This window comes from Sipha flava, unplaced genomic scaffold, assembly GCF_003268045.1.
Source record: "Sipha flava isolate LNK unplaced genomic scaffold, YSA_version1 41_pilon_pilon, whole genome shotgun sequence".
NCBI classification, from domain to species: Eukaryota; Metazoa; Arthropoda; class Insecta; order Hemiptera; family Aphididae; genus Sipha; species Sipha flava.
In genome coordinates this window covers 539,319-556,458 of record NW_020273144.1, presented here as the reverse complement: position 1 = coordinate 556,458, position 17,140 = coordinate 539,319, and the positions used below count along the sequence as shown (strand labels likewise).

Sequence of the window (17,140 nt, the reverse complement as noted above, 5' to 3'; positions counted from 1 at the left end):
AATCTGGTTTTTTTAACCAAATATATTATTAAACATTATATTTGTGAATAAATTATTGAAATACATGTATATAGTATGAATGTAAAAATAATCATATAAAATGCCAATTTTGTAATTTTAAATTTTGCCTGTAGTACGAGTAATAATGTATAATAATTATAAGAATCTTAATGTAATGTAACATATAATAAAATGTTTTGTACTTTGTCTAAAAAAAAAAAATTGGTATTTTGGATAATTCCTAGGTATTTTATAAAATAATATTGAAAATCTTGTTACGCGACAATCTTATGTTTTATTTACATTGTCTAAAATGGGTCGGCACTTTGCATAATGCCTAGGCATTTTGCAAAATACCCGAATTATCCATATTGCCGATAACAGATATATATATATATATATATTTAATACTGAGAATCATATCTTATTCAAAATCACATTAGATAGGTATCCTTATAGTTTCTATTGAATATCCAGGATATGAAAGTAGAAACTTTTACCAATATTTATTTTTTTAATCTGTTATCGTAATATCAGCTAAATACTTTTCCATATTTTAATTAAACATAATATATACTCTAACATATTTGATTTCTTAATATTAATTCAAAAATATTAAACATATGAATAATTGTTGTAAATGTATATAGTAAAAGTTTGTATTATGTTATATAAGATTTATATATACATATAGTACAATAACAAATTGATAAAATAAAATAATTTATTACTACTGCACTTAAATATAATTTTCTTCAGTTACCAAATAGTTTTTTCTGTTTTATCATCTTTCATGGAATCTTCAATAGTTTTATTTGATACTTCTTTAAGGTAAGCATGCCATATCAATGTTTATATTCATATCCAAATGTTCGGTATTTTCATTCTACCGTTCCCCTGCTGATTTTAATTTTTCCTATGTTATTCATAATATTCCTATTAATCATCCTAGTGACTCCATTCAAGTGATATATGCATGGTTTTTACAAAATCATCTTGATTGTTCATTGAAAATTGATGATTACTGCAATCCTCCATCTTACATGTGAAATAAGTAATTTAGACTTTAGGCTGGTTATCTTGAATAATGAATTCATATTTTGATTACCTAGAAAATATTTTAACTAGTTAAATACATTAATTATGAACTATTATTTGTTATTATAATTATTAATTATAGAGGTCATATTCCTACAGTATATTTTATCAATTTATAAATCCATATATTATATTCAATATTGTATACAAGCAAAACCAGGTAATTTAGCTAGTATTATATAATACTAACATTATATTTTTTAATTGAATTAATTTATTATTATATTTAAAAAGAAAACAATGTAACAAACCAATTATTTGAAGTTGATGTAGGTAAATTACATTCAGTGATTGAATAATATATTAGTATGCAAATATACATTAGTTCACAGATAAAATAGCAACAACTTTTAAAAGTAAAGAAAAAAATTATTCTAGATGCATTAATAAAATACCAACAGCAGCTGGCACTACTTTAGCCAGTATCTATAGATTTAGTACATTTCAGTCAGTTACAGAACAATTGGCGGTACTATAAATAATAAAATGAAAAAAAAAATGCCATATATCTTTTACGTTGTACTAAAAACTAAAATTTGATAACTCTTTAATGTTTGTGCATTCTGCAAGTCCACAAATTTCTCAAAAATGTACATACTTAATCACTGTGTATGATTAATCAACAAAACATATCTTTACCGAAATGTTTATTTGTACTTCATTGACGTTTACTAATCGCAAATGGTTGAACCACTCTTACTAATTTTATTTTAGACTTTCTACACTCCGGGTTATTCAAAAGAAATGGTTAAATGGTGATTTAAATTAATGATCAGTTACTAATGTTAGTGACTAGAATACATACACGAGGCTACTAATGATTTACCTACTGAAGATTGAAATCTGTAGTTTGTTCTATGTAATCATAGATGAAAGACATTTATCATCAATGTTTTGCTGCACAATAGGTATTGTGATAGTTATTCTAGTGATAAATAAGTGGTGATAGCATACTACTACTACAGAATAAAAAATAAAAAGATTTTATGTTTATCCATACCTTGAAAAAAATGTCTATCGCATCTAATTCATTGTTGCATGACAACTGAATTTTTCAGATGTTTCCACCAACTTTAAATTCATTTTACGTTTGTTCATTCTCCATATATATTATACAGAATGTCTAAAAAACAAAAAAAAAAGGTACATTAGCCAGCCAAAAATTTAAGTGACTCAACGGTAGAACGAAAAAATGAAAAAAAATCAACGGTGACAAATATTATAAACTAGTTCAAATTTTACAAAAAGGTTAATTTTTTAACGTATGCAAAATATTTATATTGATATAATCTCTATCAGATTAACCCGGCATCAGTGGTATCGTTTAAAAACACGTGAGAGGTGGCATCAATCTTTTTGACCGAACAATACAAAATTATACATTTTGATCTAGGCATTCTCCGTCAGCTAAAATTTATCATGTAAACACAATATTTAATTAATATGATGAATATTTTATTTACATCTAATTTTTTGCATTTTGTTTTTTATAATTTTCAAGTAATGAAATAAGTTTTCAAAATCTCAAAAATAACCAAATACTTAATAATATTAATTAATAAAAATTATAAATAATTTCATTTATCGATACATTTATTTGAAATTAAAATTTTGCAGTTTAGAAATAACATGATCAATTGGTAAAATTAAAATAGATTTGATTTAAAAAAAATATTATTTTATAAAATGAGTGACTTTACACATATTCGTCCGAATTTTCAGTTTTGTCTAATGCCATGCTTCTAGAACATTCGGGACATACTAGTACAGTATGTTCTCGGCAGATGGGTGAATTACAATGAATACAACGGCTAAAATTTTAGACAGTACTGAACAGTCAAATGTCAATCTAATCTTGGAAGCGTAAATGTGCGGTGACCGATAATACCTATTACCTACAGTAAAACAGATAGTATAATATATCTATGGGTTTAGCCACATTGTTTATAAATAGACATATTATTATAACTGTGTAAACAATATGTTGACGTCAAAATTAAATATACTAAAAATAAATAAAAATAATTACAAAATCAAGAAAACAATGTTGAAATCATATGAATGAAAATAGTGGCATCGGTCATAAATTTATCAATAAACGGTATAAGTTCATGTTAAAGATATAAATTTACATTAAAATATAAAACAACTACTCTTTATGGGTCGAAGAAAAGGTAGTGAGTAGAAAAAATACGGATATGGTTCCAATTATAAAATTATTTAAGAAATTAAAAAACTGCCGGTCAAAAAGATCGAAGCCACTGATGCCACTGACTTAATAAGTCAGTTGCATGACGGGGTCAGTGCAACGGGAGTAGGTAAGAACTTACATGTATTATGTCCGTAATAAGTCTAAGGCGGCAACTCACAAGCAAAACAAAAACGAATCGAAACGGTTGACTGGTTACCGCGCAGTTGTTCACTATTTTATCGGTCGCGTACGTTATTTCGTGTACCCGACTCGACCGTCGTAATAACGATAATTGCTATTATTACTATGGAAAATTAACCGTTTGTCTTGTATTCGCGTAAGCTGTACGTCACACTCATGCTTCAGTTGTTTAGAAGCGAACAGTCGAACCGTTAAGGCTGGGGCACACAGAACGCGGTCTGTCACGGCGGTAAGCGGTATTTTCCCGCAGCTGTTAAGCGGTAAAGAAAATGTAATACCGAATATCGCATTATCCCTGTCACACAGATGGCGTTCTGTCGAGGCGGTACAATTTAAATCGCAACGACAGGCGATACCGTTGTACAAAATTACGAAATTCCGCGCGGGCAGCTGTCGATCTGTTGTTATTTATTGGTTTTTTTATATTCTATTGTAAAGCAATTATATTATATTTTTTAAAATGGCTAAAGAAACTGAAATGCTCACCGAGCAAGTAAGAAAGTATGTGTACTATCCGACACATCTCGTGAGAAAAATTTAGTAAAAAAAGCCGAAGCATGGAATAAAATATCCGAAGAACTGGGTATAACCGGTAAGTATATACTTTATAGTAGAAACTAGAAATAGTAACATACAGTAAAATATAATAGATTTATTAATAGAATAGACTTCTATATTTATAGTCTTTATGCAGTGGTGTATCCAGGATTCATTTAACGGGGCTGTTTTAAAATTTAATAGACTTATAGTAAGCGGGGGTCTGCCCCACCCCCCTACTCCTTACATTTATAAATACCATGTATTTATATAAATTATTATATTGATAGAAATTATTATATTTACATATACCTACGTTTAGTTAAATTATACTGTAATTAAGTTTGCAATTTGGTGAAATACAATAAAATACGGTCGATAGGGGGTGTTCCAACACCCAAAATACGCCCCTGTCTTTATGTATCAAGTTTTTCCTTTTATTTTTAAGGGCAAGCAATAAAAGAAGTTGTTCCTCGTCAGAGAACTTGACATTATTGTAAAATGGCGATTATTAAAATAATGAAATCAAGTGGACAGATATGAGCAGCTGTGTATTAGATTACTAAATTAGGTACTAGATTATGACTGTTGTAGCGGTACAAGTATAATTTGTAGTTAATACAAATTATCGCTGCCTGTGTGCCGTCATCAAATCGCTATCCGCCGCGACAGACCGCGTTCTGTGTTCCCGAACCTTTAATTGTGTTGTCGCGTCGACTACTATCACTGATATCGCATTATCTCGCTTTCCGCTATCCGAGACAACGGCCGCGCCGTGGAACAATAAAACGTTTCAACGGTTTTACGAACAATTGAAATTTTGAAATATTTTATGAAGTACCTTTGTACTATACACCGTACAATTAATCCGATAAAACATTTTGCGTGTATTCCCCTTGTTCATTGTTCAGTAATCGTTTGCACTGCGTTCAGTTGGCATACGTTAAAACGCAATGGCGTCGGGTGTTAACGATTTGTGACCACATCACAAACGTAACGCCTCGACCCATTTATTGTTTTCGTTTTCAGATCGATGGTAGAAGTGTTAGATCCGTAAGTGTAGTCCATAAGTGTGTTTCTTGTAGTTGTTCAGTTGTTTGCACCAATTATTAATAGCACCTATTTTAATCATTTTTGGATCGATAATTTTTTTGAAACAAAAATTTGACATACCGGTTGAAATACACTAGTACAAAAATGGTTGCGATGTTTTGTTCAGTAAAAAGTCTTTAAATTTTGTATTCGACGTCAAAAAAACGAAAGTGAAATAAATTCAAATAACCCTTGGCTTGCCAAACATGATTTGACATTATTAACAAATTGGTTTGAAACATTGATTTACCCAATAAATGAAAATCATTTCAATTGCATGATATGCATCATGATGGACGATATGTTTGACATTCTCAACAATACTGATGACCAAAGTAATTAAGTATAGAAGGAACGACGAGGAGACAGGGTGTTGTTTGAACTTATTATTAAGTATAAGATTATGATTGATTAATCAATCTTGATAAAAAATATAAAATTAAACTGTACTCAAATTGATGTATCCATGTCAGTAAAAAAAAAAAAGAAAATTGTCTAATATATGGTTATTTATGCTTTTACTAGTTGCTGTCATATCTAACTGATAGATTTTTAATCACAACCAGACAGAAATGTTCAATATGTGTATCAAAATAATTTAACAACATTTTGTATTTTACAATAATTAATTTCAAAATGTGATGAACAAGTCTCGATTCTATTATAAAATATATTTTGTTTGTTTGCTCTTCGATCTAGGAATTCTCTAATGAAATAATTTATTCATTTGGTGAAATGTGGTTGATAAAAAGTGTCATTCATGGTAAACTACAGCATATCCATTGGTAGGTCAGTGTTAAACTCTTGCAAACCAAGAAGTGAAAAATATATTAATATCTTGGATTCTTAGCTACCAATATGTAAATGCGTTAAATCGATCATGCAGAAAAGTGATGGGAATGTGATAAAATAGATAAATTTTGGTCGCTATCCAGTTGCATTATCTTGGAAAAGAGAGTATAGATAGAAGAAGACACTAATAATCTATAATTTCTGTGGAATTCAAAGTGAATAATGGATACTATCAAATTTGGAGTATAATGGTACGTATAATATATATTTATTTTATTTATATGTATTGAGCCAGAGCTCTTTGAATATGATTTAAATACATTGAAAATAATTACAAAGACTGACAATATAATGCAACAATAATATAATTAATTTTACAGAGAAATAAACACTAACAATTTAATTTAAAATAACAGAAAAATATTTTTCTAAAAAATTTTAAATTTAAGAAAGAAAGAATTTTATTTGTTGTTTCTTTACATTAATATAACACTACATTTCAACTTTAATGGTACGTTAAATTATTGAGCCATTGGTGTAGTCCTTTAACGGTAATATTTATATTTATATATATATATATATATATATATATATATATACATATATTATAAACAAGTTTTTATCAATATCTTATAACAAATTGGCAAATATGAGAACTCACTGTACACTTTATAAAATTAACTGCATGATAAATAATAATATACAAAAAATTCAAAACATTAATTCATGTAAACATTTAGTGGCCAATTCTAAAACCAAAATAATTAAAATATCACACCTGAATCACCATTTAAGTACAAGGTATAGGCCATGTCAGATACATAATGTAAATGTGTATTATATTTAATACTTTAATTATATGTAGTATGGCACATAACTGTGGGTTATTAATATTTTTATTATACCCTATAATTGTTTTATAAATCGTTCATTGGGCTTCTATTTAATTGAGAAATCTATCTCTGCTTACAACAAATTAATTATAAATACTTCAATATTAAATATCATTCCTAATGATTATTTCAATAGCTATTATATAATTAAATATTTCATATATCATGCTAAGTAAATACAAGGTTAGGTTAACTAAGAAGCCAAATAATAGTAGCCAAAAAATAATACACAATTAATTATAAAACTGTTGTTTATTGACGATAATATTTACCATAAAGTGGTAAAGAACGTAAATTAGTAAGTAGAGCTTGCTCTTGTATTAATTTGTATAACTAAGAAGCCAAATAATAAAAACGGAAAAATAATTCACAATCAATTATAAAATTATTGTTTAATGTTGATAATATTCACCATAAAGTGGTAAAGAACGTAAATAAGTACGTAGAGCTTGCTCTTGAATTAATTTATCGTACTGTGTTCTGTTCTGCCTGAAATTAAATTAAAAATAGTACTTATAATATTGTTAATAAATTAATAATTAAATTGTTAAATGAGAATAGAAATTAAATTAAATGATATTACTCATAAAGTTTAAATGCATCCATATTCACACAGCAATCATCAGTATAAGTTGGTCTATCCAAAAATTCTTGGAACGAAAACAGTATTGTCTTAATTGTATTCTCTGGTTTCCAATTGAAAATAATAGGTGGTAAAATGGCAAGACCTTATCATAAAAATCATGAATAGTACTTATATTTAAAAAAAATTGTCATAAGAAAACTATATTTACCGCAATCCAAAATATTAGGATGGAATAAAACAGGGTTAAATAAGCATTTAGGTGGTTTTATCGGATATTCCTCGTCAAAAATGAGCCTTAACCGATAAACACCACCTTCCCAAAAAGTCTGAAATTATAATAAACAAAACCATTGATTATTTTGATCAGTATATTTAAAAATATTATTATATGTTAGTATTTTTTTTTTAAAAATTTACTAAAAAGTTATGTGCTTTTGAAATGTAATTTAATATTTTTATAAGAGACACTTTGAAAGTATATATCTGTTTTGAAAGTTTATCAATATAGCAGTTTAATTTATTAATGTTACCATATTGAATATAATGTTAGGTCAACAATTTAATTTAAAATTAATAAATACTAGAATTATTTTAAAAAATATAAAATTTAATTTAAATAATAAACCATACTTTCAAAGTTTTAATGAAATAATAACATGGATGTTGAATTATTTTAATGTCAAATAGCTTATTATTTTAAAACCAGAATACGTACGTTCACTTTACCGGGGATCACACATTCCCATTCAAGAAAATTTATACTTCCATCTTCATTTTGGGCTGGTCTAGCAACAAAACCCTACAATAAATTATGTAATAATTAATATGCTATGAAATAGGTGGTTAAATAAGGAAAGTGCGTTCTGTATTGGTATAAGACATCATATGTTTTAAGGGTTTATTTGACAAGTAAATGGTGGGACATATAGGGAAATAAAATGTCATAATGCAATAAGAAGTACATTGTGTAACTTTAAGATTTATATATGAGAGTAAGATCGGGAAATCTCTCTACCAGCTAACAATTCTTTTAAGAAGTTACCTCCCATAATGCGCCTGCACATTTCTAATGAAGTTAAACCAATTATATAAGAGTATATAAGGAAAAAGATAACTAAGCATAAGATTTCATAGTATTGCCAAAAATACTGGATCACAGTTGAGAAATTGATAAGATCATACAAACAAAATTATTTTTCTTGGATATAAGGTTAATGCATTGCAAATATTTAGCTAATTAATAATAAAATAAATTATAAGCATTAAACTAATAGTCGGTAACTGGTAAATCATGGCCCAAATGTAAATGATAGAAGGCAAAAAATTGGACAGTCAATTTGACATTAATACATTAATTTAATTTTTAAAGTTATTTTTATCATAAGTAATACAAATTAATATTTATCACATAAAATTGCTTGAAAAGTTCTAGATACTATATTGTATTTTTGTATAAACATTTTAGTAATAGATACTAATTGTATAAAAAAAAATTTGTTTTCCCTTTGGACATTGTTAATTCATTAATGTGGTTTTGACTCAAATATAAATTACTCGACGTTTGCATTATACCGAGTCACTACTCTACTTGTGTAAGTACTTGCAATATAATGTAAACTATCTAAATTAAGGCATATATATATTTAAATAAAAGTTACCTTTATTTTATAAAGGAGAAAATATTTGAAATGGCTAACTAAATGAATATAGAATGGGTAACCTATTTGCTTTTACTTACTGGAACAGGGTCTCCTCTAAGCCATATTTGTAGTTCATTTTTCAATTTCTGTATTCTGGTCGGTTTATCCATTATGCGGCCACTAATGAATGTTAATTATTGAATGAATGCGGTATTCAGAATGCCAACCAAAAATATGCATTCGTTGAACATGTGAATTTCTACAAAATTGTATAAAAAAAAAATTAAAAAAAATTTACACACATATCACAAGTTGTGTTATCAAATCCAACAGAAATAACGGAGATACCAATCTCGACGACTGACGAACAGGTACAACCTGTTGAACGTTGTAGCGGTATTCATTGTTGTGTGCGTATTGGTGACAGATTCAAGGACGGAGAGTATGTTTTGTATTTACGCGCATAATCCACGGTTTTTGACTACGTCGATAACATTATTGTCTGTAGATAATAATTTTTTTATTATCTCTTAAGGTGAATTCACAGTTACGTCGTTTGTTGTGTTGTGCGATTATAGAAACAACCAGTGCTTTTCGTGAGGGGGCGACGCAGGGGGTCGGAGTACCCCAACTAATTTTCAGAAATTTTAGTGTCCCCCTACTATTATTTCGTTATAATTATAACGCTTAGCAAGTCTTGGGGACGTTATTTTCTTTAAAGTAAACAGAGTCCCTCTTCTTTAATTTTGCTAAGTCAAGCACTGGATACAACTAATAACTACTTATTGGTCACTTTGGTATCTGTTTTTCCATAAAGCCCGTGCGTTTGAAGATAATATAATAAATTGACTTGGTATTATAAAATATAATTATTACTATTATCTATACTTATTAGTTATTATTACTGATTAAAATTGTACGTGACAATAACTACTGCTTAAACTTGTGCAAAAAAAGCCATATTTGTATTACCGAGGATCGGTGGCGAATGCTGACTCTGATATATGGGCATGCTCATTTATCATAATGTTTTATAGTTATATTTAATTTATAATTAATAAATAATACACAAATTCGTATTAATTCAATAATAAGATTTTAATTTGATATATATACAACAGTAATTATTTAAATAATATATAATTAACTAAACAGTAGTAAAAAATAGCACAATAAAACAAAACGAAGAAAAATTGTCTTATACTCGTACACGTAAATTGTATAAACTACGAAATTGACGAAATGCAACAGAATGAGCATGCCCTGGTTAATAAATACCGCGGCAACTAGTAGAGGTGGTCTCGGAATAACTGGTATTTTACAGTGATAACAAGCATCGTATAATTTCCGCACATATCTATCGCATGCTCTGTCATTAAATTTTACAAAGTGGCGATCTACCGAGGGGTGGGTGATCTACGTTTTAATGGTATAAAAACACATTATATTTTTTACTACGAGTGCGTCATATCATACAAATAGTGATTGAAAATGAAACGTCAAAATGAAATATATAACCATAAAATGGCAGTATATAGAAGAAAAGTTGCGTTATTGTATATGTGGCATAGGTCCCAAATAAAAAATACGTAAGTTCAATGATGGCTTTTTGAGTTATCACAACCATATTTATATCATATTATTATTATTCAATAATAAAATAGTGATAGTAAATTAATAATTTTTAACCGTATATACCGGAAACGACAAAAGTTGAAATATAAGCCGGGTTCACACTTCATCGTGCCGTTTGGTGTCTTCTAAAATAATTATGACTGCTTGGCTGAACCATGTTTTTACATCAAGGTATACCGTACAATAAATCACAAGTTACCTCACTAATCATATGTTAGCGTGAAGTTAATTTCAGACAACTTTTGAATGTGTGGCTACCGATTTTAATAGTAATAATTTAATATCCTATGATAACATTAGATATAATAATTAAGGCTTGGAAGATGTTGTATTTGCATGATTTTATTGGGCTATTCAATTTATTACTAAATAACCTTGAAATTATTTTCATAGCTCTACGAAAAACCTAATGGGAATATTTTGAAAGAAAATTTCAAATTTCAAGCTATTTATTTTATTTTATCTTATATTTTATACCTAGGAATTATGCTTAGGTTAGTATATAATATACCAACAACATTTGTACTGTTGTTATATACGAGTATATTAAAAATAATATCTTTATTTATGAACATTTGCGTTAAAAAAAATTAAGTGCATTTTCAAAGCATTTTTGTACTTTTTTAAACGCATGAGTGCATGCATATTTAGTACTTTTTAAGTGCATTAAGTTCCGAGTCCTAGTAATAATATAATATAATAATAATACTTACTATCTACTATATAATTAAATATTCATCAGTTATTGTTTATTGAAACTTATGATAATATTTCATATCTATTAAAAAAACCAAGAAATTTGATATCATTACCGTAAGATATACACAGGTAACAGCTGTTGTGGGCCGGCCACTTTTTTCGTCGTCTTTTAACGAGGTTCTACCGTCCTTGAATCGCTTGTACCACGTATAAACAATAGAGCGTTATACTACACCACCAAAAGCAGTGTCAATCATTTTTCGTGTTTCCGTAAATTTTTTTTTGTGTATCAAAATTTAACTTAAGAACGATATTCGAATATTTCCTCCATTTTGCAATTTGCATCAGAAATACCAATACACGTTCTTCAAATACGTTAAATACATTAAGTACTGAACGGAAAGTGATAAAATTTTGTACACATACTGCTGATAAATGTAGCTACATGGTACCAGTTTTGTTTGATAGATTGCTTCACTTGTACAGGCGCTGGAGAGAAAGTTCGGGAACTTTTCCGACACGCTGTGTATATTGGTATCACATATTTTTAAAGCACATTATCTGGTTAAATACACGTCACGGTGTAGTGTGAACACCCGACTGTATTCAATTCTTGGTATCTTCGGTTTTAACTTGGTTATACCAACATACCAAAAGTTAAACGTCCAATTAGAATGCGGTTTGATTGATACGACGTAGCTGTGAATCCAGCTTTAGACTTGTTGACCACCACGAATTATGAAATATTGGATGCAAAGTAATATTTTTTTCTGAATATCTTGTATTGTCTTATATTTCTTCTAAAGACGTATTATTGCACCTTATATAATAATTTACCCTATCTTAGTGATAGTACCGATGGTCATAAATTTGATTGATCTGAGATCGTACACGGTCCTTGATATTATTTGCACTATTTTCTATATTTTTAAAAGTTTATAACGTTCCTAACATTCAAATTTTTTGTTCATGACGTTTTAATACACCCGTTGTATACACTACTGATATAGAGACATTTCTATACAATTCATACATTTTTTGGTTGAAAGATGTGATCCACTTTTTCAGCGATGGTTGAAATTATTTAAAAAAATACTAGCCTAACTACAACAGTATCAAGACGAGAACAGGAAAAATGGATTAGTCTTTTATTCCTGTCCGCCGTTGAAGTGAAGCTCTATTCTTTTGAGAATTGCTGCGCATCGTTACTCGAATTGATGAGCGAAGCGGGTAGATGAACGAATGCGGTCCTTCATTCATCATTAAAATGTTTTAAAATATTAAAAATGAAATACGAAAAAAGTGCAAGACATCTAACGTCGGTTTAAAACTCATAAAAAATGTTAAAAACGTTCTAATCGGGATAGAACCAAGTCCTGAACTACTTATGTGAACGATTTTATAATTTGTTATTGTCATTTTAATGGTTCATTAGTCAATCTATACTTCCTAAACTTAATAATGAATCATATTCAATATATTTTTCTTTTGAATCACTTATTATACAATTTTTTTTTTTAATTTTTGAATAATAAAACCAGTTATGTATTCGGTAATATCATCAATAATACATTTCAATAATTCCTAGTTTTCTGTAACATTTATTACTTTACCTGCCATTATGTTTGGTTGCAGAACAGGAATGTAAATACTCGTATTTCTTGTTTTACTTAGTTGCTTAGTAATGATTTAACTTTTCAGTGCCCATTGTTGCATATCTGCAGCATGTTATTTTCTTTTTCGTTAGAAACTAGGTTATTAATATAGGTGGTGCTCTCTATGAACAAAAGAAACAACTATTTACCCATTTATTAAACATTTGATTGTAAATAATATGATAAAGTGATTATGTTTCGCGGTGAAAATTTCGTTCTCATCATTTATCATTATCACCGATGGTTTGAGTTGTTGTACTTGTTATTAAACTAAAAATTGATTTTTTGTAGTAAAAAAAAAAAATATTTTTAAGTTAAGGTAAGTTTTAAAGATATATTTTACTATATAGTTGATAGTTTTTATGAATTATTTTAAGATTTATACCATAATTTAATAATGTTGCATTTATGCTATAGTGGATATCAACGTACAAAAAATGAAAAGACAACATATTATAAAGGATGAACAAATTTTGGAAATTTTATTTCAAACAAACTGGTCGGATAGTGAAGATGATTTTGAATTGTCAGATAATGAAAATGAACAAAATAGTATCCAAGTACCAGAACATATTGGAATTCCTAGAAATAATGTTGAAGGTAATTAAACAGTTTTATTATCAATTGTTATTATATTTTAAATTCAGTATAATATTTTTGCTATAGATAATATAGATTTATATGCATTGCCTGTTGAAGTTCAGTTCAACAATGGGGAAGTCCTTGTTCTTCCTCAATATCCTGTTATATCTAATCAAGAACGTAACCAAAATTGAAACTAAAGTAGGAAGTACTCGACCCCAATCATTCTGCCCAACAAAATCTGTAAGAACAGATAAAACTGACCATAGGCCTACATTTACTGAGAAAAGAGAGAGATGTTAAATACCTCAATGTAAAGGCTTTACATTTGTAAAATGCACCAAGTTCAGTATATATTTGTGTTTTAACAAAAATAATAATTGTTTTATGAACTATCATGTACAAAAAAGTTTTAAAATAAAAATGTATTATATATAATAACTATTATTATTATATTTATTACTACCTATATAATATAGTAATTATGTGTATGTAAAATTGTAAGTATGAATTTCTTATAAGATACCATGGACAAAAATTGGTCATTAAAGCCCATTGTTGCATATGTGCAACATGATTTAAAATTGAAAGTTTTAAAAGATTTATTAAGTTTAGATTTTTTTTTCTTATTTTTATCAAATTCCTGACATTTCAATCTTTATAATTAAAATAAAACCAAGAAAAAATAATAATTTGGGCACAAATTAATATTGTATATGGAAAGTGAATATTTTTATGACTCATCACTAAAAACAATTGAGGAGTTAAATATTTTAAAAGACAAGTTATTGAAAAACACATTTAGACTTAAAATGGTTTGTAAATAGGCAGTAGTCAAAATGGCTCAAGATAAGTTAAAGTAAACTTTAACATTCTGGATTTTAAATTATCAGCTAAGCTTCAATAAAATTGTGTATAGTTTATTTTATTTTTATTATTTTCATGAAGTTCAATATTTTTAAAGGCCAAACTGCATTCAAAATTCTCAGCTTCTTTATAAAAAACATCATTACACTTCTCAGACATGGATTCAAAAATCGGAATTTGTCTTCTAATTTAGTTATGAGCATCAGGTAGTTTTGTACAACGTTTTTGAAGTTCTAATGAAATGTCTGATAGTTATTTTAGAGCATTATATAGAAGACATAAATTCAAAACAAAATCAGTTGATGTTATTTTATGTTTTAAACCTTTAAAGATTGCTTTTTCTTTAGATGTTCTCGAGCTATCCAAACTACATTTATCAAAATGTAAATAAAGTGCTTCATAGTTTTTCCAGAAAACTTTAACTGACCTCAAACTTGAAGCTACCCATCTTGTATTTAAAATGCGACCAATTGAAAGAAATTGTAAATCTAATTCATTAGCACAACTCTTTTACCTATACTGGTTTTTTTGGTGATGAATTATATAATGCATAGAGAGTATCAAAAAATATTTAAAAATTACTTATGCCAACTACCTCGTTAACTACATCATCAACAGCTAGTTTAAGTCTATGATTAGAGCAATGCCAGACCAATAAATCGGGATATTTGTCAGTTAAAAGTTCTCCCATGCCTGCTTTTTGGCCAATCATATAAGAAGCTTCATCACAAGCAAAATAAATAAAATTTTATATTAAGTATTCATGAGAAAATTTTTGATTGTTTAGACTCGATAAAAGTTGCAAAACTATGGTCTCAGATTTTGTATTTTCTAATTCTAATAAATCTAAAAAAAATGTTATTGGGTCTGTTTTATTTTTGACATCTATGGAAGCTTTAATACAAACAACCAAACAAGTCTTTTTCGACACTGAGGTAGCTTCATCAATTAATACTGAAATTTTAAAATTATTTTTAATAAGAAAATTTCTAACTTTTGCTTTCATTCCTATTACTATATGACTAGCAATATCAGCACAAGCATGATCGCTGTATAAAATGTGACTCATATCCAATTCAGTTAACTTTTGAAGTTGAATGTCAATTGGTAAATCAGTAAATGGTCTTGTTTTTTTAACGATATAATATACAGTATTAAATACTCTTATTGTACTCTCAAATTTACCAGAAATTCCCCTTGACACAGATTTTAGCAAAATATTTTCTTCTTGTGCTTTTAAAATTTATTCACATCTTTTATGACATTCACTAATTTTATGCTTATTGATTTTTTTGCTTAAGAATTGTCATTTATCTTTTTCACTAGCTCCATGAGTATATACAAGATTTGGGTAAAATACTTTTTAAAATTATTTAGAATAAATACTCGAATTTTTACAAAAAAAAGTATTCCGAATATGTATTCAAATAAATTATACAAATTGTATTCCAAATACATTATTTAGAATACTTCAAAAGTATTCCGAATACTTTTAAAATACTTCTAGTTTTCATATTATCAAAATAATAAATGTCCACTCAACAGAAATATTTGAAATTGAAGACTAAATATATGTTATTGTATTGTATTTTTATATTACATAACTGTTATAGTTTATGGTTTACAACAATAATAAATATCTGATATTAGCTAATGAAATATACGACGGAGAAGTAATAAAATCATTTAAAAAGAGATGATATAACGGTATTCGAAATACAGTATTCAGAATACTCATTATAAGTATTCGAAATACTTAAAAAGTATTCTGAATACAGTATTCCGAGTATTGTATTCGGAATACTACCCAAGTCTGGTATATACACTGCACTCTATCCATTCAATAGCAAATCTAATACCTTGTGTTTTATATGTGGCAAGGTTTTGAACCTGTACGCATATATTACAGCCCAATTTTTGGTATTTTACCACTATCCAAGTATATTTATTAAGAAATGTTAAAAACATTTCATTTGTCCAAATATTTGGATAATCGTTACCATTTTTATCACCACTTTCATTAGAGTTGTTTGAACAATTATTATTATTACAATTTAATTCTGTACTCACAATTTCAGCTTTATTAGATGATGCTTTTATTATTACTTAAGTAAAAATCAATGAATCGTCAATTGGGTTCACGTTTGTTTTTGGTTATCCAATTTAATAAAGACATGCTTAAAATATACTTATTTATTCAAAGTCTATTCGTAGAGAATATAATATACTGTTGTCGAACGGTTGAGCACTAATGTTCTGATACTAATACTAATATTATTAGTGATGGGCGTAATCGAGATATCTCGATTATCAAAATAATAATTCGATTTTATACCCAAGAGATTATTTCGAGTGATATCTCGTTTATTTTAAAAATAATCAATTCTTTATCTCGAAATGTGTATCGAATGAAAAAATATTTCGAACGATTTTCGTGGAACGAAGGAGTGAGGGAGGAATATTATTTTTAATCATCATAATCGAATAAGTAAATACTAGTTGTTCACTTTGAGTCTTTGTATTTATGATTCGTGCTACTCGTGGGACTGGTTGTTAGAGAAATATTGATGGGTATACGGTTGTTATTAGTTATTTATATTTTAAAGTTTAATATAAATATATAGCTATAATTTTTGAATTACTCAACCACAAAACAATAAAAATTTCTTAGA

General features: G+C 27.7%; 1 protein-coding gene and 1 long non-coding RNA gene across 2 annotated transcripts; both read right to left on the bottom strand.

The window, feature by feature from the left end:
* Positions 1-843: 843 nt before the first annotated feature.
* LOC112688988 lies at positions 844-3,708 on the bottom strand. Its single transcript, XR_003149094.1, has 3 exons — positions 3,429-3,708; positions 2,099-2,221; positions 844-1,108 (listed from the first exon to the last, which is right to left on the bottom strand). It is a non-coding gene; the product is annotated as an uncharacterized LOC112688988 (long non-coding RNA).
* Positions 3,709-7,060: 3,352 nt separating this feature from the next.
* Positions 7,061-16,636, bottom strand: LOC112688997 (SUMO-conjugating enzyme UBC9-B-like). Its single transcript, XM_025562475.1, has 7 exons — positions 16,539-16,636; positions 12,978-13,141; positions 9,129-9,289; positions 8,106-8,189; positions 7,599-7,716; positions 7,388-7,532; positions 7,061-7,293 (listed from the first exon to the last, which is right to left on the bottom strand). Exons 3-7 carry the CDS (start codon positions 9,198-9,200, stop codon positions 7,197-7,199), a joined length of 516 nt encoding a protein of 171 aa, XP_025418260.1. The 5' UTR covers positions 9,201-9,289; positions 12,978-13,141; positions 16,539-16,636; the 3' UTR covers positions 7,061-7,196.
* Between the last annotated feature and the right edge of the window lie 504 nt (positions 16,637-17,140).